The 23745-nt window shown below is 43.7% G+C and overlaps 1 protein-coding gene across 1 annotated transcript; it reads left to right on the top strand.

The window, feature by feature from the left end:
* The first annotated feature begins 509 nt into the window (after nt 1-509).
* AREG (amphiregulin) lies at nt 510-6393 on the top strand. The gene is made up of 6 exons (XM_044277183.1): nt 510-632; nt 1805-1990; nt 4732-4921; nt 5045-5203; nt 5637-5721; nt 6212-6393. Exons 1-5 carry the CDS (start codon nt 584-586, stop codon nt 5719-5721), a joined length of 669 nt encoding a protein of 222 aa, XP_044133118.1. The 5' UTR covers nt 510-583; the 3' UTR covers nt 6212-6393.
* Nucleotides 6394-23745: the final 17352 nt, after the last annotated feature.

Below are 23745 nucleotides of genomic sequence, written 5' to 3'. Positions count from 1 at the left end.
AATAATCTGGAAGTGCCCCTCCCGAGACCAGGCTCTGGATCTGCCACACCCAAGCACACCAGCACCATGCCCCCTATCATGAGGCGCCACACACCCCCTTCAATGTTGAGCACCAAGGCTGCATCCCAACACGCAGCATCCCATTGAAGTTCATGGAAGACTTCCCTCCAGGCAGAGCCCAAGATCTGCCAGCTCCTCAGAGCGGTCTCTGGAAGACTTGGCATGTGTGCTTTAACCCTAACTATTGCAGAGCACCAACCACAGGCTGGCATGGGCATCACCTTCTCTACTATATACAATGAAGTGGAGGGGTTGCCACAGCAACCAGCCAGGCTCCAGCTCTCACGCCCAGCACCCCTCTGGAACATGAACACACAACTCTCCCCCATAGTCTACACAGAGGACACGTGCCGCCCGGGGGCAGCAGAGGTGACCCTACAAGAGGTGTGCTAAGGCGCGGAGGACTCCACGCTTCCGGCACGTCACCGTGTCGTCATGTGACTCGCCCATGTGCTGTATATGAGGAGCGCGCAGCGGGCACTTCATATCGCCGTGTGCTGCCGGCTGCTGAGCGTCTCCTGTCATGTCGTCCCCGCGCTCCCAGCTATTCGGCGGCTTCCTGCTCTTCTTAGGTGAGTGCTAGCGGCTTCAGCATCTCCTCCCATTGCTTACTTCTTACCCGATATATATTGCTTTGAGGGTGGTTTTCTTTACAATATTAGACGTTGCTCTTTCTATTCTTCATTACCAATCAATAGTTTGTGTTCTTACATTTTCTAAGTTGCTCCTCAGCGCTAGACTTTCATTCCACTTAAAGGGGCAAAGGTAGCTGATTGCTAGGGAGCAACTGATGTGGTCCTAAGGGGATATGATGAGTGTTTGTGATGGACTGGTGGGTGGTGTGTAGGCATCTCGATGGACCTGTGGGAGCGGTCCTGAGACATCGGATCTGTCATTTTCATATGAAGGAAGTATTTAGAGGTGTACTGTCATGCTTGTTACTTTTACTAACTTGTGTTAGGATCTGCCTGACCAATGCAATGCAATACTGGATCAGTCTTTCTGATTGTCATCCTGGAAAACAAATCTGGTATTTATTTATTTTAATTTTTAAAGATCTGGCATTAATACATTTCAATGGAAATGAATGCTGGATCTGGCATTCCGGCAAGTGTTCAGTATTTTCTCTGGCCAAAAAAAAAAACGTAAGGGGGACGGAACTGATTCATCCTGAATGGAATGCTCTCCATTCAGAATGCATTAGGATAAAACTGATCTGTTATTTTCCGGTATTGAGCCCCTAGGATGGAACTCGGTACTGGAAAAGAATAATGCTGGTGTGAAAGTACCCTTGCTGTGTATTGATCAGGACTAAACCCCTGCTTCTAGATGGCACGATGGTTGCCAGGGATGCGGTCGGTCGTATAGCCACACTGTTTCATTGGCTCCTTGTGTTTCCTGTTTGAGTTAGATATTGAGTTATTTTAGCTACTTGTAGGCAGAGGCTTTCAGCAAGTCCCTGCTTGTCACGCTGTGAAGTTGTACGCAGGTCACTGGTGGCTCTGTGAATGGCATCTGCAGTACTTGCCTGATGAGTAATGTTTGTCCTGTCCAAATCAATGACTGCTGATTAACCCTAACCATCCCTGAAATTTCCATGCAGATCCTGGAAGCAGTACATGGAGTTTCTTATCATTCTAGCACTATTTGTGTGTATGTAATATATATATAATGTTGAGCTATTCTGTCTTGTCTTCCTTCTTGTGCCATGTAAGGTGTTTGACTTGTTGTCTTAAATCCGCAGCATGCCTATACACCGCACACTGTTCTCTATCGAATTCCACTGAAAATGAGATCACAGTGACGCTGTCTGGGGAGGGTCACCACATTGGTTTGGAAAATGTAATTGAAGTTCCCGATGACGACTACAGTGAGGATGAAAATCCTGAAGAAGACCTCTCGGGGTACTCTGTAGAGGATATTATACGAGGTATGTATAAAATTGTCTGTACAATGATGTAGGTAGTTGTGTACATGTCATTGCTTATGTATTGAAATGGCCTCTACATCATGGGTTCCCTGGCCTATAAATCTGAGTGGAGGGAATAATGGTAGAAACGTATCCGTTATTTGGATTAAATCCACTAAACGTAGGGTTCAGGGTTAACACTGGATGTTTGAAGTACCTGTGGTTGCTTGATCATGCATCCGATCTAGTGTTTTCAGCTTATATTGGCTCTTGCAGTTAATCCGTAGTGGGGAGAGGGGGATAACCATTTGATTCCATAGAATATCTCCCCATTTGTAGGACTAGACACAACTGTCACACCCCTACCTACACAAAATGTGTCTGATCATCAAACTTTTGTGCAACCATCTTATCCGAGTGAAGTCTGCCTTCAGTTATGTGTGGGCCTGGAAACACATTGCAGAGGTTTCTTGTATTGCCAGGAATGAATCACAGAACTCCAGATTTAGTACCTTCTCGTCAGCCTCTGGGATGCCATGTGTTTTCTCTTTCATCAGATCTGTACAATTGAATGTTCCTGTGGATTAGGACTGCAAGTGTTAAGGCTTCTGGAATTAAGCTAGTAAATGTAATCCTAAGGCCTTTTTCACACGACTGTGCACTCTGTGGCCGTATTGCGGACTGCATTTGCGGATCCGCAATACGTGGGCTTTCCGTAACTTCAATTGGTCCGGAGATACGGTACCCTGCGAAAGCACTACACCGTACTTCCGTTCCGCAAGAAGATGGAACATGTCCTATATCATTGCGGACCCACTAAAGTGAATGGGTCCATGATCCGCTGCGGCTGCCCAATGGTTGGTGTTTGTGCATTGCGGCCCGGCCACGGGGCGCACACGTTCATGTGCAAGGTGCCTAATGTAGCACATGATGGGGCAATTTCTCATCATAAACCAAAAAACTATAATGCATAAGTATTAGAGTCACTGGAGTTTTACAAAACTTTTGATATGTCAGGAACATGTCAAAGGTTTTGATTGATTGGCTCTGACTGCTGAGACCTTCCCTTTGTTCTAGCGATCGGAAGTAGGAGAGGAAGAGTGATGGCCTGAACAGAAAATCTTTGAGTTCGACTCCTTAACGGGAATGTCTCGTTCAAATGGTCTAACGTGTACAGAGTTAATACAAGGCACTTGCTAATGTATTGTGACTGTCCATATTGCCTCCTTTGCTGGCTTAGTTCATTTTTTCCATCACCTTATACTCTGCTCATATCTAGGGGTTATGACCACCCTGCAACAGTGGTTGTGTTTGCACACTATAGGAAAAAACCACCAGCCTTTGGTGTCTGGGAGTGCACATAGGCATGCATGCGCAGCAGCTCCCCTCCTGATGTTCTTGTATCTGCACTGTAGAGGTGGTCATAACGCCTGGATACAAGAAGTGCCTTGAATTAACTTTCTACATGATGACTTCTGTTTGCTGAAGTGAGACGACCTCTTTAAGCCAGGAGGGAGAACACGCTAGTCAAAATCTATGACTCTTCAAAAACTTTGGCCAACTGCCTAATGTGCATGAGGGTCATCTTGCCGGTCGATGTTGGGAGATAAAGTATGCCAGAAGTGACCCGACAGTGTCCTTTCCCTCCTCCTCTTTAGGACACACACATGTTGGGATGGAGAGCTGTAGGCCATCTAATATGTATGACCAGTCTTAGGCTGGGCATAATGATTGAATAGCTGTTGGCTCAAAGATCTTATGAGGAGAAATTGGTCTTCTGGGGAGAGAGCCACTGCCAGACACCTGGCATCGGCTTATTTCTCAAGAGAATCAGTCGGGAGATCCCGTGTACACTGGTATTGTTGGCGTGGCACCTCTGCATTGACATGCCGTCCAAAGGGCAGGCCTGTTGATGTCCGATGTTCCATATATTAATGGCTTTTATAACATGGTGACTCAAGTATACAGTAGCAGTGATTAAAGACCTGGACTCATTATGTGTTCCATAAAGGGATTTTGGCTTGCAATAGCTAGCCCTTTATAAATTCTCCAGTGTCTATTAACTTTCCTAAAGAAGCCTTAGCAGCTGAATAACACAGTAGTATTCAAAGTGGATTGTAAAGCCTCACCTCAGTGACTCAGTGTGGCAATGAAACCTGTCTAATGACAGGACCTCCTCCCAACCCTTTCTTCAGGGATCTTTTTGTACAGAATTTCTCACATTCCTGAAAGTGACACTTCCGACTAAAATGAAAACTCATGCTTCTGGTGCATGTTAAGGAGACACCGTTCTACTTTCACCTTCTTTAACTTGCTCTTCTCTTTACGTAGACCTAATCCTAACCTAAGTTAATCTTCATAAACTGTGTAGAAGCCTATATTGTGTATCCATCATGGTTCTACTAATTTGATTCTGATCAAGGTTTTATGACTTTGCTAGTCCTAGCATAAAATTAACTGACTTTTGGTCCTGAGATCAGTGGTGATTATTTCTGTATGTAGCCTGACTTATTCTAGGGGGAAAAAAAATAAATAAAATGGTTCCGTAGGGTCTTGTACAGTATTTGAGGTTATGCCTATAGGCATTAATGGCAGGAAGTCTAACTTTCCAAAGACTCTGTAGTTCAGACCCTTCTGAAACATATTAAAGGCTGAGCAGAACATGCCGTCTGTGGGAACTCCATGCAGGTTCTTACTTTGGCACAGTGAATCCTAGAAGTATCAACCTTCCAATAAACAATATGATATATTTTCTTTTCCAGTACAAGCTGTTGTTAAGCCAGCTGATGGGGATGTACCTGCTTCTACCGTGGGAAAGAAGAAGGCAGATAAAAAGAAAAAAGGGGAAAAGAAGAAGAATAAACAAAAGACCCCCTGCCAAACTACACATAAGAACTTCTGCGTTCATGGAAAGTGCAGATATCTAACAAAAGTACCAGCAGTCTCATGCAAGTGAGTACAAGTGTTCAAAACCTTCAATCTCTCCTCTATATATTACCTGATTGTCTCCAATTTAGTTTTTTTACTTGAACTTCCTGCCCATAGAGTACTAACAGTAATATATTTTTTTTTTAGATGTCATGAGAACTACTTTGGTGAGAGATGCACAGAACTATTCTTGAGAACGGGGACTACAGATCATAATGATATGACTACGACAACTATATTGGCAGTTATAGCAGTTCTACTATCAGTTATCAGCATAACAGCCATAATCATCATCATTGTTGTACAGTAAGTAATCGACTTGACTTTTCCACTGTAAAACATCATTATGTTGTCTAAAGTAATGTGCCTAAATACCAGATCTGTCAAATATTCTTGTCATGGAGGCCTGATTCACATGACCATGGTCTGCCTGGGAAATGCAGTCTGTCAGGCTCGAACTGACCTATTGTGTTTTTATAGCTGGTTGATACGTGATTGCAGATCTATTGTACTGTAATCACGTGGTGGGAGTACAGTAGATCCATGACCAGATAGGAGCTGAATATCATATAATGTGGTCAGCCTGGGAGATGGGGAAGATGCAGACTGTTTGCCTGGCTGACCATGTTTGTGTGAATCAGCCCGAAGAAAGGTATTTGTGACACTGCGTTATATAATGGGACAAGAAGTGAACTTCATGGCATTGTATTTTTGCTGATGTTCTAATTTTTCTCTCTAGCACAAGAAGGAAATATTCCTCCTATGATTGTGAAGCAGAGGAGACCAAGAAACTGGGACAAGACCATGGAAGTGACGATGTCTAAGTAAGTATAAGAAGTTAAAACTAAACGCATAGTACACTGCAGAAACAATTCTCTACAAAGATGCATGCCCACAGGCATAAATAAAAAGCCCTCCCTATAGCATGTCAGTAGAGGGTTGCATAAACTGATCATCATGCACCCTTGAGTCTTCTTTCCCCAGGGGGTTCTTAAAGGCATTACTCATCCCCCTCCAGTTCTCTGGGCCCACCTGCTGGTTATGTTTAGTGTCAAGTGTCAATGCATCAGGACTTACCACAGGTATTCATTCTGTGGGATATTCTCAAATCGGCAGATGGGCCCTGAGGACTGAAGTTGAGGAACCCTGGTCTGAAGGACTTGATTGGGAAAAGTCTTTATAGTTGACGCTAACTGTATGAGGGGAAAACGGTGCTTTGAATTGGTTCCACCGTCTGTTTGGGTAGATTTTTACTAGTAAAAGGGTAAAACGGTGAACATGAAGATTAATTTTTTTTTTTTTTTTTTTTCCTAGCTTGCTCTTGGATTTACAAAAAACCACTGCCAGACCTCAAAGGTGAATGTGAAGATGAGCTGCGCCTTCTTATTGTGTTTTTTACAGATATTTATTTATTTTTAATATTTTACTGTGTATTAATATTGACTAATATTTTATTAAGTATTTTTATTTAAATAAAAATATTCTTTTTTTATAAACTTTTGCCTTGCCTGTTTCTATCCAACATGTGAATTTGCTGTGACAATGTGTATTAAAGCTAGTCATCCTGCCAGCAATTAACGTGGTCTCGGACAAAGTGCAATAACTCCCCTGCACAATACACCAAAGGGGACATGCTGTACAACCTATGTGCCATTGGGCTCTGAAAATGAAGCTTCTCCTTAACCCCTTAAGGACACAGGGCGTACCGGTACGCCCTATTTCCCGAGTCCTTAAGGACCAAGGGCGTACCGGTACGTCCTGACTTAAAATCGGCATTCCGGCGCCGCGGGGGTTAATCGGAACGGGATTTCGGCTGAAATCATTCAGCCGGCATCCCGTAACAACGCAGGGGGGGGTCATTTGACCCCCCCGTATCGGCGATCGCAGAAAACCGCAGGTCAATTCAGACCTGCGGTTTTCTGCGTTTCCGGTCCATTCGGGTGTCCGGTGACCCGATGAACCGGAAAAAGACTGCGATCGGTGGCGTAATTATACACCACCAATCGCAGTCCGAGGATTTGAGGAGGCGGTGCTGGCCCTGGTGCTGAACACTGCTGTCCAGGGTGCTGATTGGTGCAGGGGAGAGAGGCGCGAGATTCAAACTTCCTGCGCTCCTCTCTCCCCCTCCTCTTCCTGTTCTGCACGAGCACCCGGCAGCATCGTCCAGCACCAGCTCCTGTGTCCCCCTAATCGCCATCCATCACCCGTCCTGCACCCATCGCCACCCAGGTAGGTTAGGGTCAGTGAGGGAGAGGCATCGTTAGGCAGGGAAAGAAGGGAAAAGTTAGTTAGGAAAAAAAAAAAAAAAAAAAAACTTTTAACTTTTACACAAAACTTTTTTTGATCCATCTATCAGACCCCAGACCCCCCCCTGCCACTTGCCCCCCCCCTACCAGCCCCCCACCACCACCAGCCCCCCCACCCCCTCCACCCATCCCCCCACCACTCCCCCCAACCCCCCCCCCCCCACCACCACTAGCCCCCTCACCACCACTTTTTTTTCTGCGTTCGCTGACTGGTCGGCACTTTTTAGCGTCCGTCCACTGTTAGCGCATCGCCTGCCCCACCGCTGATCAGCGTTGTACCGCTAATCAGCAACTTTTTTTTTTTCCTAACACTTGCCCTTTTTTCCTTTTTTTAGTACGCGAACACCCGTTGCCCCCACACACACGCACATATAATAAAGGTTTACACACACGCACACCTACACGCACACACACCCATGGCCCGCCGGGTGTTCTCGGCCGAGGAGGCATATGCCCAGATTGCCTCCGACTCCGAGAGCCCCAGTGAGGATGAGGATGACCCCACATTCCTCTTATCATCAGCATCCTCCTCATCATCATCGGATGACGATGAGCCACCAAGGCGGCGGAGACGCCGCCAGGCGGAGCCAGGGGCCGCACATGCTAGGGATCCTGTGGCCCACCCTAGTACGAGCCGCCCTGGGGTTCGTACTGGTTTCCCGGCCCACCAAATAAGTTCACCGGAGACCCCTGCCGATGAACTTAGCTGGTGTCCCCCAGTGGACTTTGAGCCTGAGATTCCGGATTTCGCTGGCAATCCTGGAATCCAGATTCCCACAGTGGGGTTTACTGAAATTGACTATTTTAGTTTTTTTTTCAGTAACCCACTGGTGAATTTGATGGTGGAGCAGACGAATCTGTACGCCCAACAGTTCGTCGCTCAAAACCCAGGCTCAGTTTTGGCTAGACCCGGTGGCTGGACGCCGGTCAGTGCAGCCGAAATGAGGACATTTTGGGGCCTCGTGCTGCATATGGGTCTAGTCCAAAAACCCAGTGTCAGGCAATACTGGAGTGGGGACGTCCTGTACCAGACCCCACTGTACAGTATGGTCATGACACGCTCCCGGTTTGAGGCCATCCGGAAATGTCTGCATTATTCCGATAATGCAGCATGTCCACCCCGAGGTGATCCTGCCTATGACCGGCTGTATAAGATACGGCCTGTCATCGATCACTTTGGGGCCACATTTCAGCAGGCCTACGTACCTGGAAGGGAGGTCGCGGTTGATGAGTCGCTCATTGCGTTCAAGGGGAGACTCAGTTTCCGCCAATATATTCCCACAAAGCGAGCGAGGTATGGCGTGAAGCTATACAAAATTTGTGAGAGTACCTCAGGGTACACTTACAAATTTCGTGTGTACGAGGGGCGAGATTCCCGTATTCAACCCCCAGAATGTCCCCCCACTCTGGGTGTTAGCGGGAAACTCGTGTGGGACCTTATGTACCCACTGCTGGATAATGGTTACCACTTGTACGTGGATAACTTTTATACCAGCATTCCCTTGTTCAGGTCCCTTGCCGCCAGATCTACGTTCGCTTGTGGGACCGTGCGGAAAAATCAGCGCGGCCTCCCTGCCTACCCCCTCCAGGTACCTATCCCCAGGGGTGAGACCCGTGCACTTACCAGTGGAAACCTGTTGCTGGTCAGGTATAAGGACAAGAGGGATGTCCTTATGCTGTCCACAATCCACGGTAACGGCACCACCCCAGTCCCTGTGCGAGGTACCGCGGCAACGGTCCTCAAGCCCGATTGTATCGTCGACTACAATCGGTATATGGGAGGAGTTGATCTCTCGGATCAAGTCCTCACGCCATATAACGCCATGCGCAAAACCCGGGCATGGTACAAAAAAGTTGCGGTCTACTTGGTGCAGGTTGCCATGTACAACTCTTTTGTACTATCCCGAAGCGCTGGCAGCACAGGGACATTCCTCCAATTCTATGAGGCAGTCCTCAAGGACCTGATCTTTTCGGACCGGGAAAGAGCAGGCCGGAGTACCTCGGGAACTGGAGGCGCCCGGATCGTCCCTGGCCAACACTTTCCAGGTGTGGTCCCCCATACTGGAAAGAAGGGACGAACCCAAAAAAAGTGCAGAGTGTGTCGCAGGAGGGGGATACGGAAGGACACCACCACTCAGTGCGACACGTGCCCCGATCATCCGGGCCTCTGCGTTATCGATTGCTTCAGGGAGTATCACACTTCCATGGAGTACTAAATTTTTATAATCCCCAACAGTTCACTAGAGAACATAAAACACTATGGCTCTCAGACTTTGGAGACACGAAAACTATTTTTCTTTCCCCCAAAAATATTAGTTTTAGTGCAGGCATCCTCAAACTGCGGCCCTCCAGATGTTGTAAAACTATAACTCCCAGCATGCCCAGACAACCTACAGCCATCAGCAGGGCATGGTGGGAATTGTAGTTTTACAACATCTGGAGGGCCGCAGTTTTAGGATGCCTGCTTAGTGTCTCCAAAGTCTGAGAGCCATACATATTGGGCATCGTCGCGTGCGTAAAAGTCGTCGCTATAAAAATAACTTTTGACCAAACGCCTCGGATGAACGGTGCTAAAAATATAAAATAAAAACGGTGCCAAAACACCTATTTTTGGGCAAAATTTCAATTTAAATCCATTTTGCCGGTAATAAAGCAAGGGTTAACAGCCAAACAAAACTAAATATTTATTGCCCCGATTCTGTCGTTTGCAGAAACACCCCATATGTGGTCGTAAATGGCTATATAGCCGCACGGCAGGGCATAGAACGAAGGGAACGCCATACGGTTTCTGGAAGGCAGATTTTGATGGACAGTTTTTTTTTTGACACCATGTCCCATTAGAAGCCCCCCCTGATGTAGCCCAGACTAGAAACTCCAAAAAAGTGACCCCATCTAAGAAACTACACCCCTCAAGGTATTCAAAAGTTACTTTACAAACTATGTTAACCCTTTAGGTGTTCCACAAAACTAAATAGCGAATGTAGAAACAATTTTAGATTTTAATTTTTTTGTTACATTGCCTCAAAAAAGAGTAATATAGAGCAACCAAATATCAAATTTACCCCAAAAATAGTCCCAAAACAACAACCACCTTATCCCGTAGTTTCCTAGATGGGGTCACTTTTATGGAGTTTCTACTCTAGGGGTGCATCAGGGGGCTTGAAAGGGTACATGGTGTAAATAAACCAGTCCAGCAAAATCTGCCTTCCAAAAACCATATGGCGTTCCCCTTCTTCTATGTCCTGCCGTTTAGCCAAATAGTAGTTTACCACCACATATGGGGTGTTTCTGCAAACTACAGAATCAGGGCAACCCATTTTGAGTGTTGTTTGGCAGTTAACCCTTGTTTTACTCCTAGAAAAAATTGATTATATTGGAAAATTTTCCAAAAAATTGAAATTTCATAATTGTTTCTCCATCTGCCATTAACTCTTGTGGAACACCTAAAGGGTTAACAAAGTTTGTAAACCCAGTTTTGAATACCTTGAGGGGTGTACTTTCTTAGATGGAGTCACTTTTTTGAAATTTCTATTCTAGGGGTGCAACAGGGGGCTTCAAATGGGACATGGTATAAACAAAACCAGTCCTGCAAAATCTGCCTTCCAAAACCCATATGGTGTTCCCCTCCTTCTATGTGCTACCGTTCGGCCAAACAGTAGTTTACGACCACATATGGGGTGTTTTTGCAAACTACAGAATCAGGGCAACCCATTTTGAGTGTTGTTTGGCAGTTAACCCTTGTTTTACTCCTAGAAAAAATTGATTATATTGGAAAATTTTCCAAAAAATTGAAATTTCATAATTGTTTCTCCATCTGCCATTAACTCTTGTGGAACACCTAAAGGGTTAACAAAGTTTGTAAACCCAGTTTTGAATACCTTGAGGGGTGTACTTTCTTAGATGGAGTCACTTTTTTGAAATTTCTATTCTAGGGGTGCAACAGGGGGCTTCAAATGGGACATGGTATAAACAAAACCAGTCCTGCAAAATCTGCCTTCCAAAACCCATATGGTGTTCCCCTCCTTCTATGTGCTACCGTTCGGCCAAACAGTAGTTTACGACCACATATGGGGTGTTTTTGCAAACTACAGAATCAGGGCAACCCATTTTGAGTGTTGTTTGGCAGTTAACCCTTGTTTTACTCCTAGAAAAAATTGATTATATTGGAAAATTTTCCAAAAAATTGAAATTTCATAATTGTTTCTCCATCTGCCATTAACTCTTGTGGAACACCTAAAGGGTTAACAAAGTTTGTAAACCCAGTTTTGAATACCTTGAGGGGTGTACTTTCTTAGATGGAGTCACTTTTTTGAAATTTCTATTCTAGGGGTGCAACAGGGGGCTTCAAATGGGACATGGTATAAACAAAACCAGTCCTGCAAAATCTGCCTTCCAAAACCCATATGGTGTTCCCCTCCTTCTATGTGCTACCGTTCGGCCAAACAGTAGTTTACGACCACATATGGGGTGTTTTTGCAAACTACAGAATCAGGGCAACCCATTTTGAGTGTTGTTTGGCAGTTAACCCTTGTTTTACTCCTAGAAAAAATTGATTATATTGGAAAATTTTCCAAAAAATTGAAATTTCATAATTGTTTCTCCATCTGCCATTAACTCTTGTGGAACACCTAAAGGGTTAACAAAGTTTGTAAACCCAGTTTTGAATACCTTGAGGGGTGTACTTTCTTAGATGGAGTCACTTTTTTGAAATTTCTATTCTAGGGGTGCAACAGGGGGCTTCAAATGGGACATGGTATAAACAAAACCAGTCCTGCAAAATCTGCCTTCCAAAACCCATATGGTGTTCCCCTCCTTCTATGTGCTACCGTTCGGCCAAACAGTAGTTTACGACCACATATGGGGTGTTTTTGCAAACTACAGAATCAGGGCAACCCATTTTGAGTGTTGTTTGGCAGTTAACCCTTATTTTACTCCTGGAAAAAATGTATTATATTGGAAAATTTTCCAAAAAATAGAAATTTCAAAATTGTTTCTCCATCTGCCATTAACTCTTGTGGAACACCTAAAGGGTTAATAAAGTTTGAAAAAACAGTTTTGAATACCTTGAGGGGTGTAGTTTCTAGAATGGGGTCATTTTTGGGAGGTTTCTATTATCTAAGCCTCACAATATGACTTCAAACCTGAACTGGTCCATAAAAAGTGGGATTTTGAAGATTTCTCAAAAATTTCAAAATTTGCTTCTAAACTTCTAAGCCTTGTAACATCCCCAAAAAATAAAATATCATTCCCAAAATGCTACAAACATGAAGTAGACATATGGGGAATGTAAAGTCATCACAATTTTTGGGGGTATTACTATGTATTACAGAAGTAGAGAAACTGAAACTTTGAAATTTGCTAATTTTTCAAAATTTTTGGTAAAAAATGTATTTTTTTATGCAAAAAAAATAACTTTTTTGACCCAATTTTAGCAGTGTCATGAAGTACAATATGTGACGAAAAAACAATCTCAGAACGGCCTGGGTAAGTCAAAGCGTTTGAAAGTTATGAGCACTTAAAGTGACACTGGTCAGATTTGCAAAAAATGGCCCGGTCCTTAAGGTGAAAATGAGCCCGGTCCTTAAGGGGTTAAAGGATGTTGTCACCGAGTGTATGCTGGCCACATGAACTGGTAATGGCAACCATTATTCAAAATGCCTGAACAGAATTCTGGCTGTATCACAAATGTAGGGTAGCATAAACCTGGTAACAGTCTCTTAAAGTTGGAAATGGATGTCATCCTCGCGCATCACAAGCTGATGGTACATAATGAGTAGCTATATGTTTCAATAGCGGCAAGTTAAGTCCATATAACTGCCTCCTTAACTCCCTATCTAAGATGGTGCATAGGAAGCAGCTTCAGCTATGAATACAGCATGCCAAACAAGAAATCCATGATGCGTATTAAATGATGTACCAGGCTGGATGTTATGCTTTTAATATGATCCAATAAGGGCTCGTGCACACGACCAAGGCTTTTCTCCTCATCCGACCGGCATTTTGCTGGTTGGATGCGGACCCATTCACTTCAATGGGGCCACAAAAGAAGCAGGCGGCACACGTGCTTTCTCCCGCCCCCCCCCCCCCCCCATTGGCATTTGCCAAAAGTTTAGAACAAGGATGGGACTGTTCTAATAGAGAGCAGGACATTCACTTCCATGGAATGTACAGTCATGGCCAAAAGTTGAGTGACACAAATATTAGTTTTCAAAAAGTTTGCTGCTAAACTGCTTTTAGATCTTTTGTTTTAGTTTCTGTGATGTAGTGAAATATAATTACACGCACTTAATACGTTTTCACAGGCTTTTATCGACCATTACATGACATTTATGCAAAGAGTCAGTATTGGCAGTGTTGGCCCTTCTTTTTCAGTACCTCTGCAATTCCACTGGGCATGCTCTCAATCAACTTTGGTCCCCGAGCCACTTGGTTATCACTTTTGCCTTATGGCACTGTGCTCCATCGTGCTGGAAAATGCATTGTTCTTCACCAAACTGTTGTTGGAAGAAGTTGCTGTTGGAGGGTGTTTTGGTACCATTCTTTATTCATTGCTGTGTTTTTAGGCAAATTTGTGAGTAAGCCCACTCCCTTGGATGAGAAGCAACCCCACACATGAATACTCTCAGGATGCTTTACTGTTGGCATGACGCAGGACTGATGGTAGCACTCACCTTTTCTTCTCCGGGCAAGCCTTTTTCCTGATGCCCCAAACAATCGGAAAGAGGCTTCATCGGAGAATATGACTTTGCCCCAGTTCTCAGCAGTCCATTCACCATATTTTCTGCAGAAGATCAATCTGTCCCTGTGTGTGTGTTCCAAAACCATCTTCCAAAAGTCTTCGCCTCACTATGCGTGCAGATGCGCTCACACCTGCCTGCTGCCATTCCTGAGCAAGCTCTGCACTGGTGGCACTCCGATCCCGCAGCTGAATCCTCTTTAGGAGACTATCCTGGCGCTTGCTGGACTTTCTTGGATACCCTGAAGCCTTCTTAACAATAATTGAACCTCTTTCCTTGAAGTTCTTGATGATCCTATAAATTTTAGATTGAGGTGCAATCTTAGTAGCCACAATATCCTTGCCTGTGAAGCCATTTTTATGCAGCGCAAGGATGGCTGCAAGTGTTTCTTTGCAGGTCACCATGGTTAACAATGGAAGAACAATGTTTTCAAGCATCACCCACCTTTTAACAGGTCTAGTCTGCCATTTTAACCCAATCAGCCTGACATAATGATCTACAGCCTTCTGCTTGTCAACATTCTCACCAGAGTTAACAAGACGATTACTGAAATGATCTCAGCAGGTCCCTTTTAATGACAGCAATGAAATGCAGTGGAAAGTTAATTTTCATGGCAAAGAAGGACTATGCAATTCATCTGATCACTCTTAATAACATTCTGGAGTATATGCAAATTGCTATTATAAAAACTTTAAGCAGCAACTTTTCCCATTTCCAATATTTACCATATTTTTTGCCCCCATAAGACGCACTCCCCCCCCCCCCCAAAAATGGGGGAAGAAATGCCCCTGCATCTTATGGGGCGAATGCTGACAGGTTTAACATCGCTGAATGCGATATAGAGCGAGCGGGGGCCGGGGGAGGGACTGGTAGGAGGAGCTGAGGGTCGGGAATAGCGGCGGGGCAGTGCAGTCAGTGTACTATAGCCCTGCTCCGGTATAGCAATATAAAATGTTTTATTCAATTAAAATGTATTACATATGCCCCCTCACTCCTAAATTCCTAATAGTACCTTACATCCTATCCCTAATAGGTTCTGTACGATGCTGGGCGGCAGCAGCGTAACTCTGTCACGTGCCTGCGCCGCCTACTTTATGAATGAAGCAGGCGGCGCAGGCAAGTGACGTCGTTGTACAGAACCTATTAGGAATAGGATGTAAGGTACTATTAGGAGTTTAGGAGTGAGGGGGCATATGTAATACATTTTTATTGAATAAGAAATTTTATATTTGTATACTGGGGGGGGGGCCTGATCCGTAGATGGCATAGTTAAGGGGGGGGGGGGGGTCTGTGGGATGGCACGGTTATGGGGTGGGGGGGGGGGGTCTGTGGGATGGCACGGTTATGGGGTGGGGGGGGTCTGTGGATGGCACATATATAACAGTGCCATCCACAGATCCCCCCCCCTGTAACAGTGCCATCCACAGATCCCCCCCCCTGTAACAGTGCCATCCACAGATCCCCCCCCCGTAACAGTGCCAGCCACAGATCCCCCCTGTAACAGTGTCCGTCATCCACAGATCCCCCCTATAACAGTGTCCGTCATCCACAGACCCCCTCCATAACAGTGTCCGTCATCCACAGATCCCCCCCGTAACAGTGTCCGTCATTCACAGATCCCCCCGTAACAGTGTCCGTCATTCACAGATCCCCCCATAACAGTGTCCATCATCCACAGATCCCCCCATAACAGTGTCCGTCATCCACAGACCACCATTAGTTCCAAACCCACCAAAAGCACACCTTTTGGTTAAAAATATTTTTTTTCTTATTTTCCTCCCCAAAAACCTAGGTGCGTCTTATGGGTCGGTGCGTCTTATAGGGCAAAAAATACGGTATGTAATTCTCAAAACTTTTTGCCACGACTGTACACGTCCGATATCTGTTTTGCGTTTCCCTGATTTGCATGTCCGCAAAAACACTAACGCTCATATGCATGAGCCCTAGAGGTGAAGATTTTATGGACATGCTGCTAGATTTGTTTGGCATATGACCTGCCAAAAAATTTTTAAGTCAAAGTACAAAAACACTCTATTACTTCATAGAAAACTGTGATAAAATAATTTACAAAATATGCAGTATGGATTCCTAATATAGTCAGCCCTCCCACCTAAACTGCCTCTCCAGCCCTCTACCACAAAGCTCTATCAATCGCATGATATAATGGTACCCCACAATCGTAATTCGTTTGGTTGTAAAAGAAGAATTGCGTTATGGATTCCGTTACCACGGACCATAATGCAATTCTATGACGGAATGCCTTTAGGTCATAATAGAAGTCTATGATCTGCAAAACGGATCCGTCCCGTTTGTTATGCAGGAGAGGACTCCCCTGCATAACGGAAATGTGACGGATCAGTTATGCAGCCGATAGACTTCTATTATGACGGAATTGTGTTATGGTCTGTGGTAACTGAATCCATAATGCAATTCTGCTCCTACCACCAAACAAAGCGTGAACGAATTTCAAAATATAAAAATTCTCTCATCTCCAGTTGTAATATGCTCCAAACAACAAATCTATCATAAACTCAAAAGTTCGCCACACCATCTATGGCTACTTCCCAGGTGGGCGGTTAGTAAAATAAATTATAAATTGATTAGAGCAATTCAAACATACTGTGGGACTATTAATGACTGTATATGCAGTAATACTCCATCTAAAGTGCTATGCCATACACAAACAAACTGCATATACAATAAACATCATAACCAAGAGCATGGTAGAGTACAGACCCAGAGTAGGGGGAGGTGCAGCCACCCCGACGTATGTGTCTGTCTCTTGTTTGGCATATGTTTCAAAGCTCCATACAAAAGTGAATGGGGGTCATTTATGCCTGCTTGGCATAAGACTCCCGGCCCTATTATGTTACTTTTTAAACGTCATCCTTTACACTAGAAAGTGGTGGGTGGCCCTGGCAAATTCACTAACATTTACATCAAGAAAGTAAGGAGCTGGAGTGGATTTCAATCTAGGAGCACGGACTGGCAGAGGATGCGTTTTAATTGAATTGGGCACACCCTTCCTCAGCACAGGGGTGGTATCAAAGGTCTAATCTGTTAAATGCAAGTCCTTCTGCATTGGTTTACTTAAACAGAATGGCCCAGATTTACAAATATGGCTACTCAAAGGGTGAAATTTATCAAAACTGCTGTAAAGTAAAACTGTTTTAGTTGCCCATAGCAACCTGATTTCACCTTTCACTTTCCAAAGGAACTCTTGAAAGGTGGAATCTGGTTGCTATGGGCAGTTTTGCTTTACACCAGTTTTGATAAGTCTCCCCCAATGTGTCTAAAATAGTTTAATTTGACACATCTAGGGTTTCTACAGTTTTTGCGTTAAGGAAATTGCGGATCTGCATAAACACAGAACCGGTTGTGTGCATTTTGCGGAACAGAACATCCGGTCCATAATAGAACTGTTTTTCTTTGTCCATAATATGGACAAGAATGGGACATTTTTTCAGAACATCCCCCATGACAGCACATGGGAGGTTGTCCTTATAGGTCTCTATAGGGACAGGAAGCAAGAGAGTTTAAAAAGCCCCTCCCAACCCCCCTGTCTATTGTTTTTCCTGTCCCTACAGGGAGTTGGCAAGACCTCTGTAGGGTTGAAGAAAGAAAAGGGCTTGGAAGTAGCCACATGGTTACTATGGCTGGAGCCGGGTCTGGTGGAGTCTGCTTAGTTCCTCTTTTCGAAGTTCTCTAGCATTGCCCAGTATACCTCTTTTGCTCCTTGGCCACGGTATCTAGGAGCTGATGCTGCTTCTTCTCCAGGGCTCTGGGCTTGGCAGCGCACACTTTTTCTCAGAATCGCGGGTGGGAGCTGTGACATTACTTCCTGGGGCATCTCTGTGTACAGGAAGTGACGTTGTGTTGCCAGGATCCAAGATGGCAGCGCCCAGTGTTTTCCATGCCGGAGGCCTGGTGTTGGGCCTCACATGGGGGGGGGATCGACTCTCCCCTAGGGGATTGAGTCCCGCCGAGGAAGACGGAGCACAGTGGCAGCAGTAGGGGGACCTTTAAGGTAAGACCTATATAAAGGAACCAACAAGCAGTAAAGCTTGTCTGCTGTTGCAGATGGAGGTCCAATTATCTACCAAGCTTGAGATGGCTGGCGATCCCCCTGCTTAGGGTCATGTAAGTTAATCACCCACACCCTGGTCTGTTTTGTTCACTTTTGTATGCAGCACTAAGGTAGAGTTCCCTCTTGTTTGCTCCTAGGGAGAAAAGGATCTGGGACATAGATCTCGGACAGAACCTAGGAGAAAAGCAAGGAAATGTGTTTCCTTCACTAAAAAGCTAGAGGAATCATACAAAAAACAGTTATGCCTTGATTGTATTGCTAAACTTCTAAAGGTGGAACAGCCATCCTTCCTCTCTGATCTGAGGTCTATGATAATAGAAGTACAGGCTTTAGTCTCAAGTTTGATTCCTCCTCCACCTGTTTTACCACCAGTATAAAAAAAAAATGAATTCAGCTGAAATCTGATTTAGATGAACAAGGCGGGAATACTTACTATTCTGATGGGAAATTAGAAGATGAAAATTTAGTCCTTCTATTTTCTTTGGAAGATTTAGACTGTCTCCTATCGGTGGTAAGGGAAACCATGGAGGTGGAGGAGGTTCAGCCATGAAAAATTAGATGTTTGGCAGATCAAGGGTGAAGAAAAAGAAACTGTTTCCGGTTAATTCCACTTTGAGAGAGAGGATACTAGAGCAATAGGAAGATACAGAAAATAAACTTTCTATTTCTCGGGAATTCAGAAGTCGTCTCCTCTTTAATCCTGATGACACTAAATTATGGGAAGAAGTTCCAAAAATGTCCAGGTGGAAAAAATTGCAAAGAAGCCGACCATCCCATTTGAAGACTCGTCCAAATTGAAATATCACATGGACCGAAAATCTGATGGGCTACTAAAAAGAGTCTGGGAATCTTGATCAGCAACAAGTAATACTAGTATTGCCACCACGTCTGTAGCCATAGCAATGGGATTATGGCTCAATCAATTAGAGAACCTTTTAAAGCTCAAGACATCTAGTGAAGAAATTCTAGAATTTCTACCTCTGCTAAAAATGTCTACAGTTTCATGGTGGACGCCTCCCCAGAATCTATCAGTTTTGCAGTGAGAAGTGGAACGCTAACAAATACTGCTAGAAAGTCCTTATGGCTGAATACCTTGACGGGCAACATAGCTTCTAAAAACAAGTTTTGTGCAATACCATTCTCTGGTATTGGAAATCATTTTAGAAAGAGATGCTGACAAGAAGAAGGAATTTCCGGAACAGAAGCCCAAGAAAAGTCAACCCTTTTGGAAAACAGACAGACGAATAGAGGGAATGGAAAATCTGGTAGATGGACCTACCTGAAAGGGGGCAGTGGGAGAGGGTTCCTTCTCAACCCCAATAACACAAATAATCCCGTTAAACAATGATGCCATCCCCGTGGGGGCGGTGTGTCTTAGAGACTTTGATTTTTTTTGTCATGAATGGATGTTTATTACCTGGGTAATCCAAACCATTACAAACTAGAGGGTTACAAACTAGAATTCAAGTCTCCTGCCCCCACAGAGATTTCAGATAACCGATCCTCACTCAGAATCATTACAGATTCAACTACTATAGGATATTCAGTCTCTTTGCAGGATGAAGGCCATTGTTCCAGTACCCTCTCATCAACAGTTCAAGGGTCACTATTCCTAGTAAAAAAGCCAAACGGATCTTTCAGGACCATTATAAATAAATAAAAATCCTGAACAGGTGGATATCCTATCGCAAGTTCAAGATGGAATCTATTCAGTCTATTCCACTCATTGCCCAAGCAGCATTCATGTGCACAATAGACCTGAAGGATGCATATTATCATATCCCTATTCATCCTCATTATCAAAAGTATCTGAAATTTGCCATAAAGGTGGACATACATACAATATAAATAAATTTACAATTTCAATGTCTGTCATTCGAAATTTTGTCAGCTCCAAGGATTTTTACCAAACTGATGGTAGAAGTGATGGCTCACCTGAGAGACTACAAAATTATTATAATCCCATATCTGGACGATTTTTTATTAACAGCCCAATCTCAGGAGACTTTAAAGGATCACCTTCAGATAACCCCGCAGATGCTAACAAATTTGGGATGGATTATCAACTACGACAAATCAGATCTACGGTTGGAAACCACGAAGATCTTCTAGGGTACCCTTCTAGATTCAGTGGAAGAAATGTCTTTTCTGCCTATACCCAAAGAAAAGACCTGGCTGATAAAGTTTCAACACTTTAAGAAGAAAATAAATTGCACAGAGAGGCAATGAGAATTCTGGGATTTATGACATCCTGCATACCCATGATTCCCTGGGCGCATTTTCATTCAAGACCATTACAGAAGTTGATCTTATCTCGTTGGTCAAGTAAAAGAGTCAGGAATCCCTAGACAGAAGGATATCCCTTACCACGGGGGAACAAAATTCCCTAAACTGGTGGCTAGTTCCAAACAACCTACAGAAGGGAATCCCCTGGATCCAATTTTGATAATGACCACAGATGCCAGCAAGTTAGGATAGGGAGCTCAGGTGGTGGATCAATCAAGTGGTTTCTCAAGTTACAATATTAATTGGTTCCAGGGCGACCATTGTATGTTGAAACAATTGTAAGTTGAGTAATCTGTTCCAAAACCCTAAAATGTCATCCAAGATAAGAGAAAATGAATATTTTTGACAAATAAGCAGATAACTAAGACAGATAAAACACGTCCTTACATATAACAGTCAGGAATACCTGCTAACTAGCAACTAACATAATTTTACCAGAGAATTGGCCTTGATTGGTTGGATCTGACTCTGAGGCATTGTATGTTGAGTCGAGTTTCAACTTAAGAACAGACCATTGTATGTTGAAAATATTGTAACCTGAGGCCATTGTACAGTATCTTAAAAGATCACTGTACTTTCAGAGAGAATGGTCACCTCTAGAGGATTTGGTATCTTTGGTATTCGCTCCTCAGAGCAATGTGCATAGAAGATGCATTAATCCTTCCCAGGAGACAAGATCTTCTTGTTCAAAGCCCTCTGAAGCACCCTGATCTGAAGACCTTGAGTTTGACGGCCTGGATCCTGAAAGTGAGATGCTAAAAAGGCTAGGTATTTCTGAAAAAGTAATCTTAATATTACAAAATAGTTGGAAGCCAGGTACTTCGGCTATTTACGGGAAAATCTGGTTTGATTTAGGGTTGTAGCCTAGTACCTTAAAAGTCCAAGTTTAGACTGTTTCTGCTTACCTAGATTTCCCGTTAGCAGAACATAGATGGATTAAAAGTTTTTTTTAACCTCTTGGGGACACATAACGTACCAGTACGTCATGATGTCCCGGTACTTAAGTACGTCATGTGTATTTCCGATCGCCGCCAAGCGGCAGGTGGTGATCAGAACTGGGTGTCTGCTGATTGCAGCACTGTCAGAAGTTTCTGATCCCCGCGGTCCGTGACTGCGAGAATCAGAAACTTCAAAATGGACCTAAATTTTCATTTTTAACCCCCCCCCCCGCAGCCTTATCTGTCAGCGGGCTATGCAGGAGGGGAGGTGCGGGCTGTGCTGGGGAGGCGGGTAGGAGCGCGATCATCCCGGCCCCTCTCATTTCCAGGATGGCCGAGCAGTTAGCGAGGAGAGTGTCGGCGTCCGTAATAACCTGCTCTATAAAATATACCACATGATCTAACCTGTCAGATGAATGTTGTAAATAACCAAAAATAAATACGGTGCCAAAACAGCTATTTCATGTTACCTTGCCTCACATAAAGTGTGATCTAGAGCAACCAAAAATCATATGTACCCTAAAATAGTACCAACAAAACTGCCACCCTATCGCGTAGTTTCCAAAATGGGGTCACTTTTTGTAGTTTCTACTCTAGGGGTACATCAGGGGGGCTTCAAATGGGACATGGTGTCAAAAAACCAGTCCAGCAAAATTTGCCTTCCAAAAAACCTATGGCATTCCTTTCCTTCTGCACCCTGCTGTGTGCCCGTACAGCAGTTTACGACCACATATGGGGTATTTCTGAAAACGACAGAATCATGTCCATAAATATTGAGTTTTGTTTGGCTGTTAACCCTTGCTTTGTAACTAGAAAAAATGTATTTAAATGGAAAATCTGCCCAAAAAGTGAAATTTAGAAATTTTATCTCTATTTTCCATTAATTCTTGTGGAACACCTGAAGGGTTAACAAAGTTTGTAAAATCAGTTTTGAATACCTTGAGGGTGTGGTTCGTAAATTGGGGTCATTTTTGTGTGGTTTCTATTATGTAAACCTCACAAAGTGACTCCAGACCTGAACTGATCCTGAAAAAGTGGGTTTTAGAAATTTTCTGAAAAATTTCAAGATTTGCTTCTAAACTTCTAAGCCTTGTAACGTCCCCAAAAAATAAAATGGCATTCGCAAAATGATCCAAACATAAAGTAGACATATGGGGAATGTAAATTAATCACTATTTTTTAGGTATTACTATGTATCATAGAAGTAGAGAAATTGAAACTTGGAAATTTGCTAATGTTTCAAATTTTTTTGTAAATTTGGTATTTTTTTCTAAATAAAAATGAATTCATTTTTTACTCGATTTGACTATTGTCACGAAGTACAATATGTGACAAAAAACTATCTCAGAATGGCCTGGATAAGTAAAAGCGTTTTAAAGTTATTCACACATAAAGTGACACTGGTCAGATTTGCAAAAAATGGCCTGGTCCTTAAGGTGAAAATTAGCCCGGTCCATAAGGGGTTAAAGCCGTTTCCAGATTAAGACCTATGATAAGGCAAATGATTTCATCATTGGATCTAGCCTTAGTCCTAAACTCCCTTTGTGAACCTCCTTTTGAACGTATCTCACCAAAATATTTGACCATGAAAATAGCCTTCCTGGTAGCCATTACTTCCGCTTGTAGAATAGGGGAGATTCAGACTCTCTTTCTGAAAGAAACCTATCTAGAACTTATTGATGACAGAATCATTTTAAAATTAGACCCAGCCTTCTTACCAAAAGTGGTCTCTACTTTCCATTAAGAGCAGAAAATTATTCTTGTTTATTTTTGTGCTTCTCCTAGAAATACCAGAGGAGTGTTTTCATTACTTGGATAAGAGGAGAGCAGTAGTTAAATATCTTCAGTCAACAGAATCTTGGAGACAGGATTCTAATTTGTTAATTCAGCCTTGGGGAAAGAATAAGGCCCCTTTCACACGAGCGAGTATTCCGCGCGGGTGCAATGCGTGATGCTAACGCATTGCGCCCGCACTGAATCCGGACCCATTAATTTCAATGGGGCTGTGTACATGAGCGTTGTTTTTCACGCATCACTTGTGCGTTGCGTGAAAATTGCAGCATGTTCTATAGTCTGCGGTTTCACGCAATGCTGTGCCCATAGAAATGAATGGGGCTGAGTGAAAATCATTTTTCATGGATGGTTGCTAAGAGATGTTGTTTGTAAACCTTCAGTTTTTTATCACACGTGGGAAAAGAGCATCAATGCGCATTTCACCCGCGCAATAAAAGCTGAACAACTGAATGCAATCGCAGGCAAAACTGAATGAACTTGCTTGCAAAATCACACATTTTTAACGGAATGCATCCGGACCTAATCCGTATTGCTCAACTGCAAGGGGCGTAAAGGTTGGAAAGTCACTAAACAAACCTTGGCAAGATGGATCAAGGATAGGATTCGAGAGGCATACTCTTTGCAAAAAATGGACTGTCCAATCTCCATTAAGGTCCATTCGGCCAGAACTATGGCAACATCGTGGGCTGAGAAAGCTAAT

This window comes from Bufo gargarizans, chromosome 1, assembly GCF_014858855.1.
Source record: "Bufo gargarizans isolate SCDJY-AF-19 chromosome 1, ASM1485885v1, whole genome shotgun sequence".
Classification (NCBI taxonomy): Eukaryota; Metazoa; Chordata; class Amphibia; order Anura; family Bufonidae; genus Bufo; species Bufo gargarizans.
The sequence above is the reverse complement of the archived record's forward strand: the minus strand, read 5'-3'. Positions and strand labels throughout refer to the sequence as shown.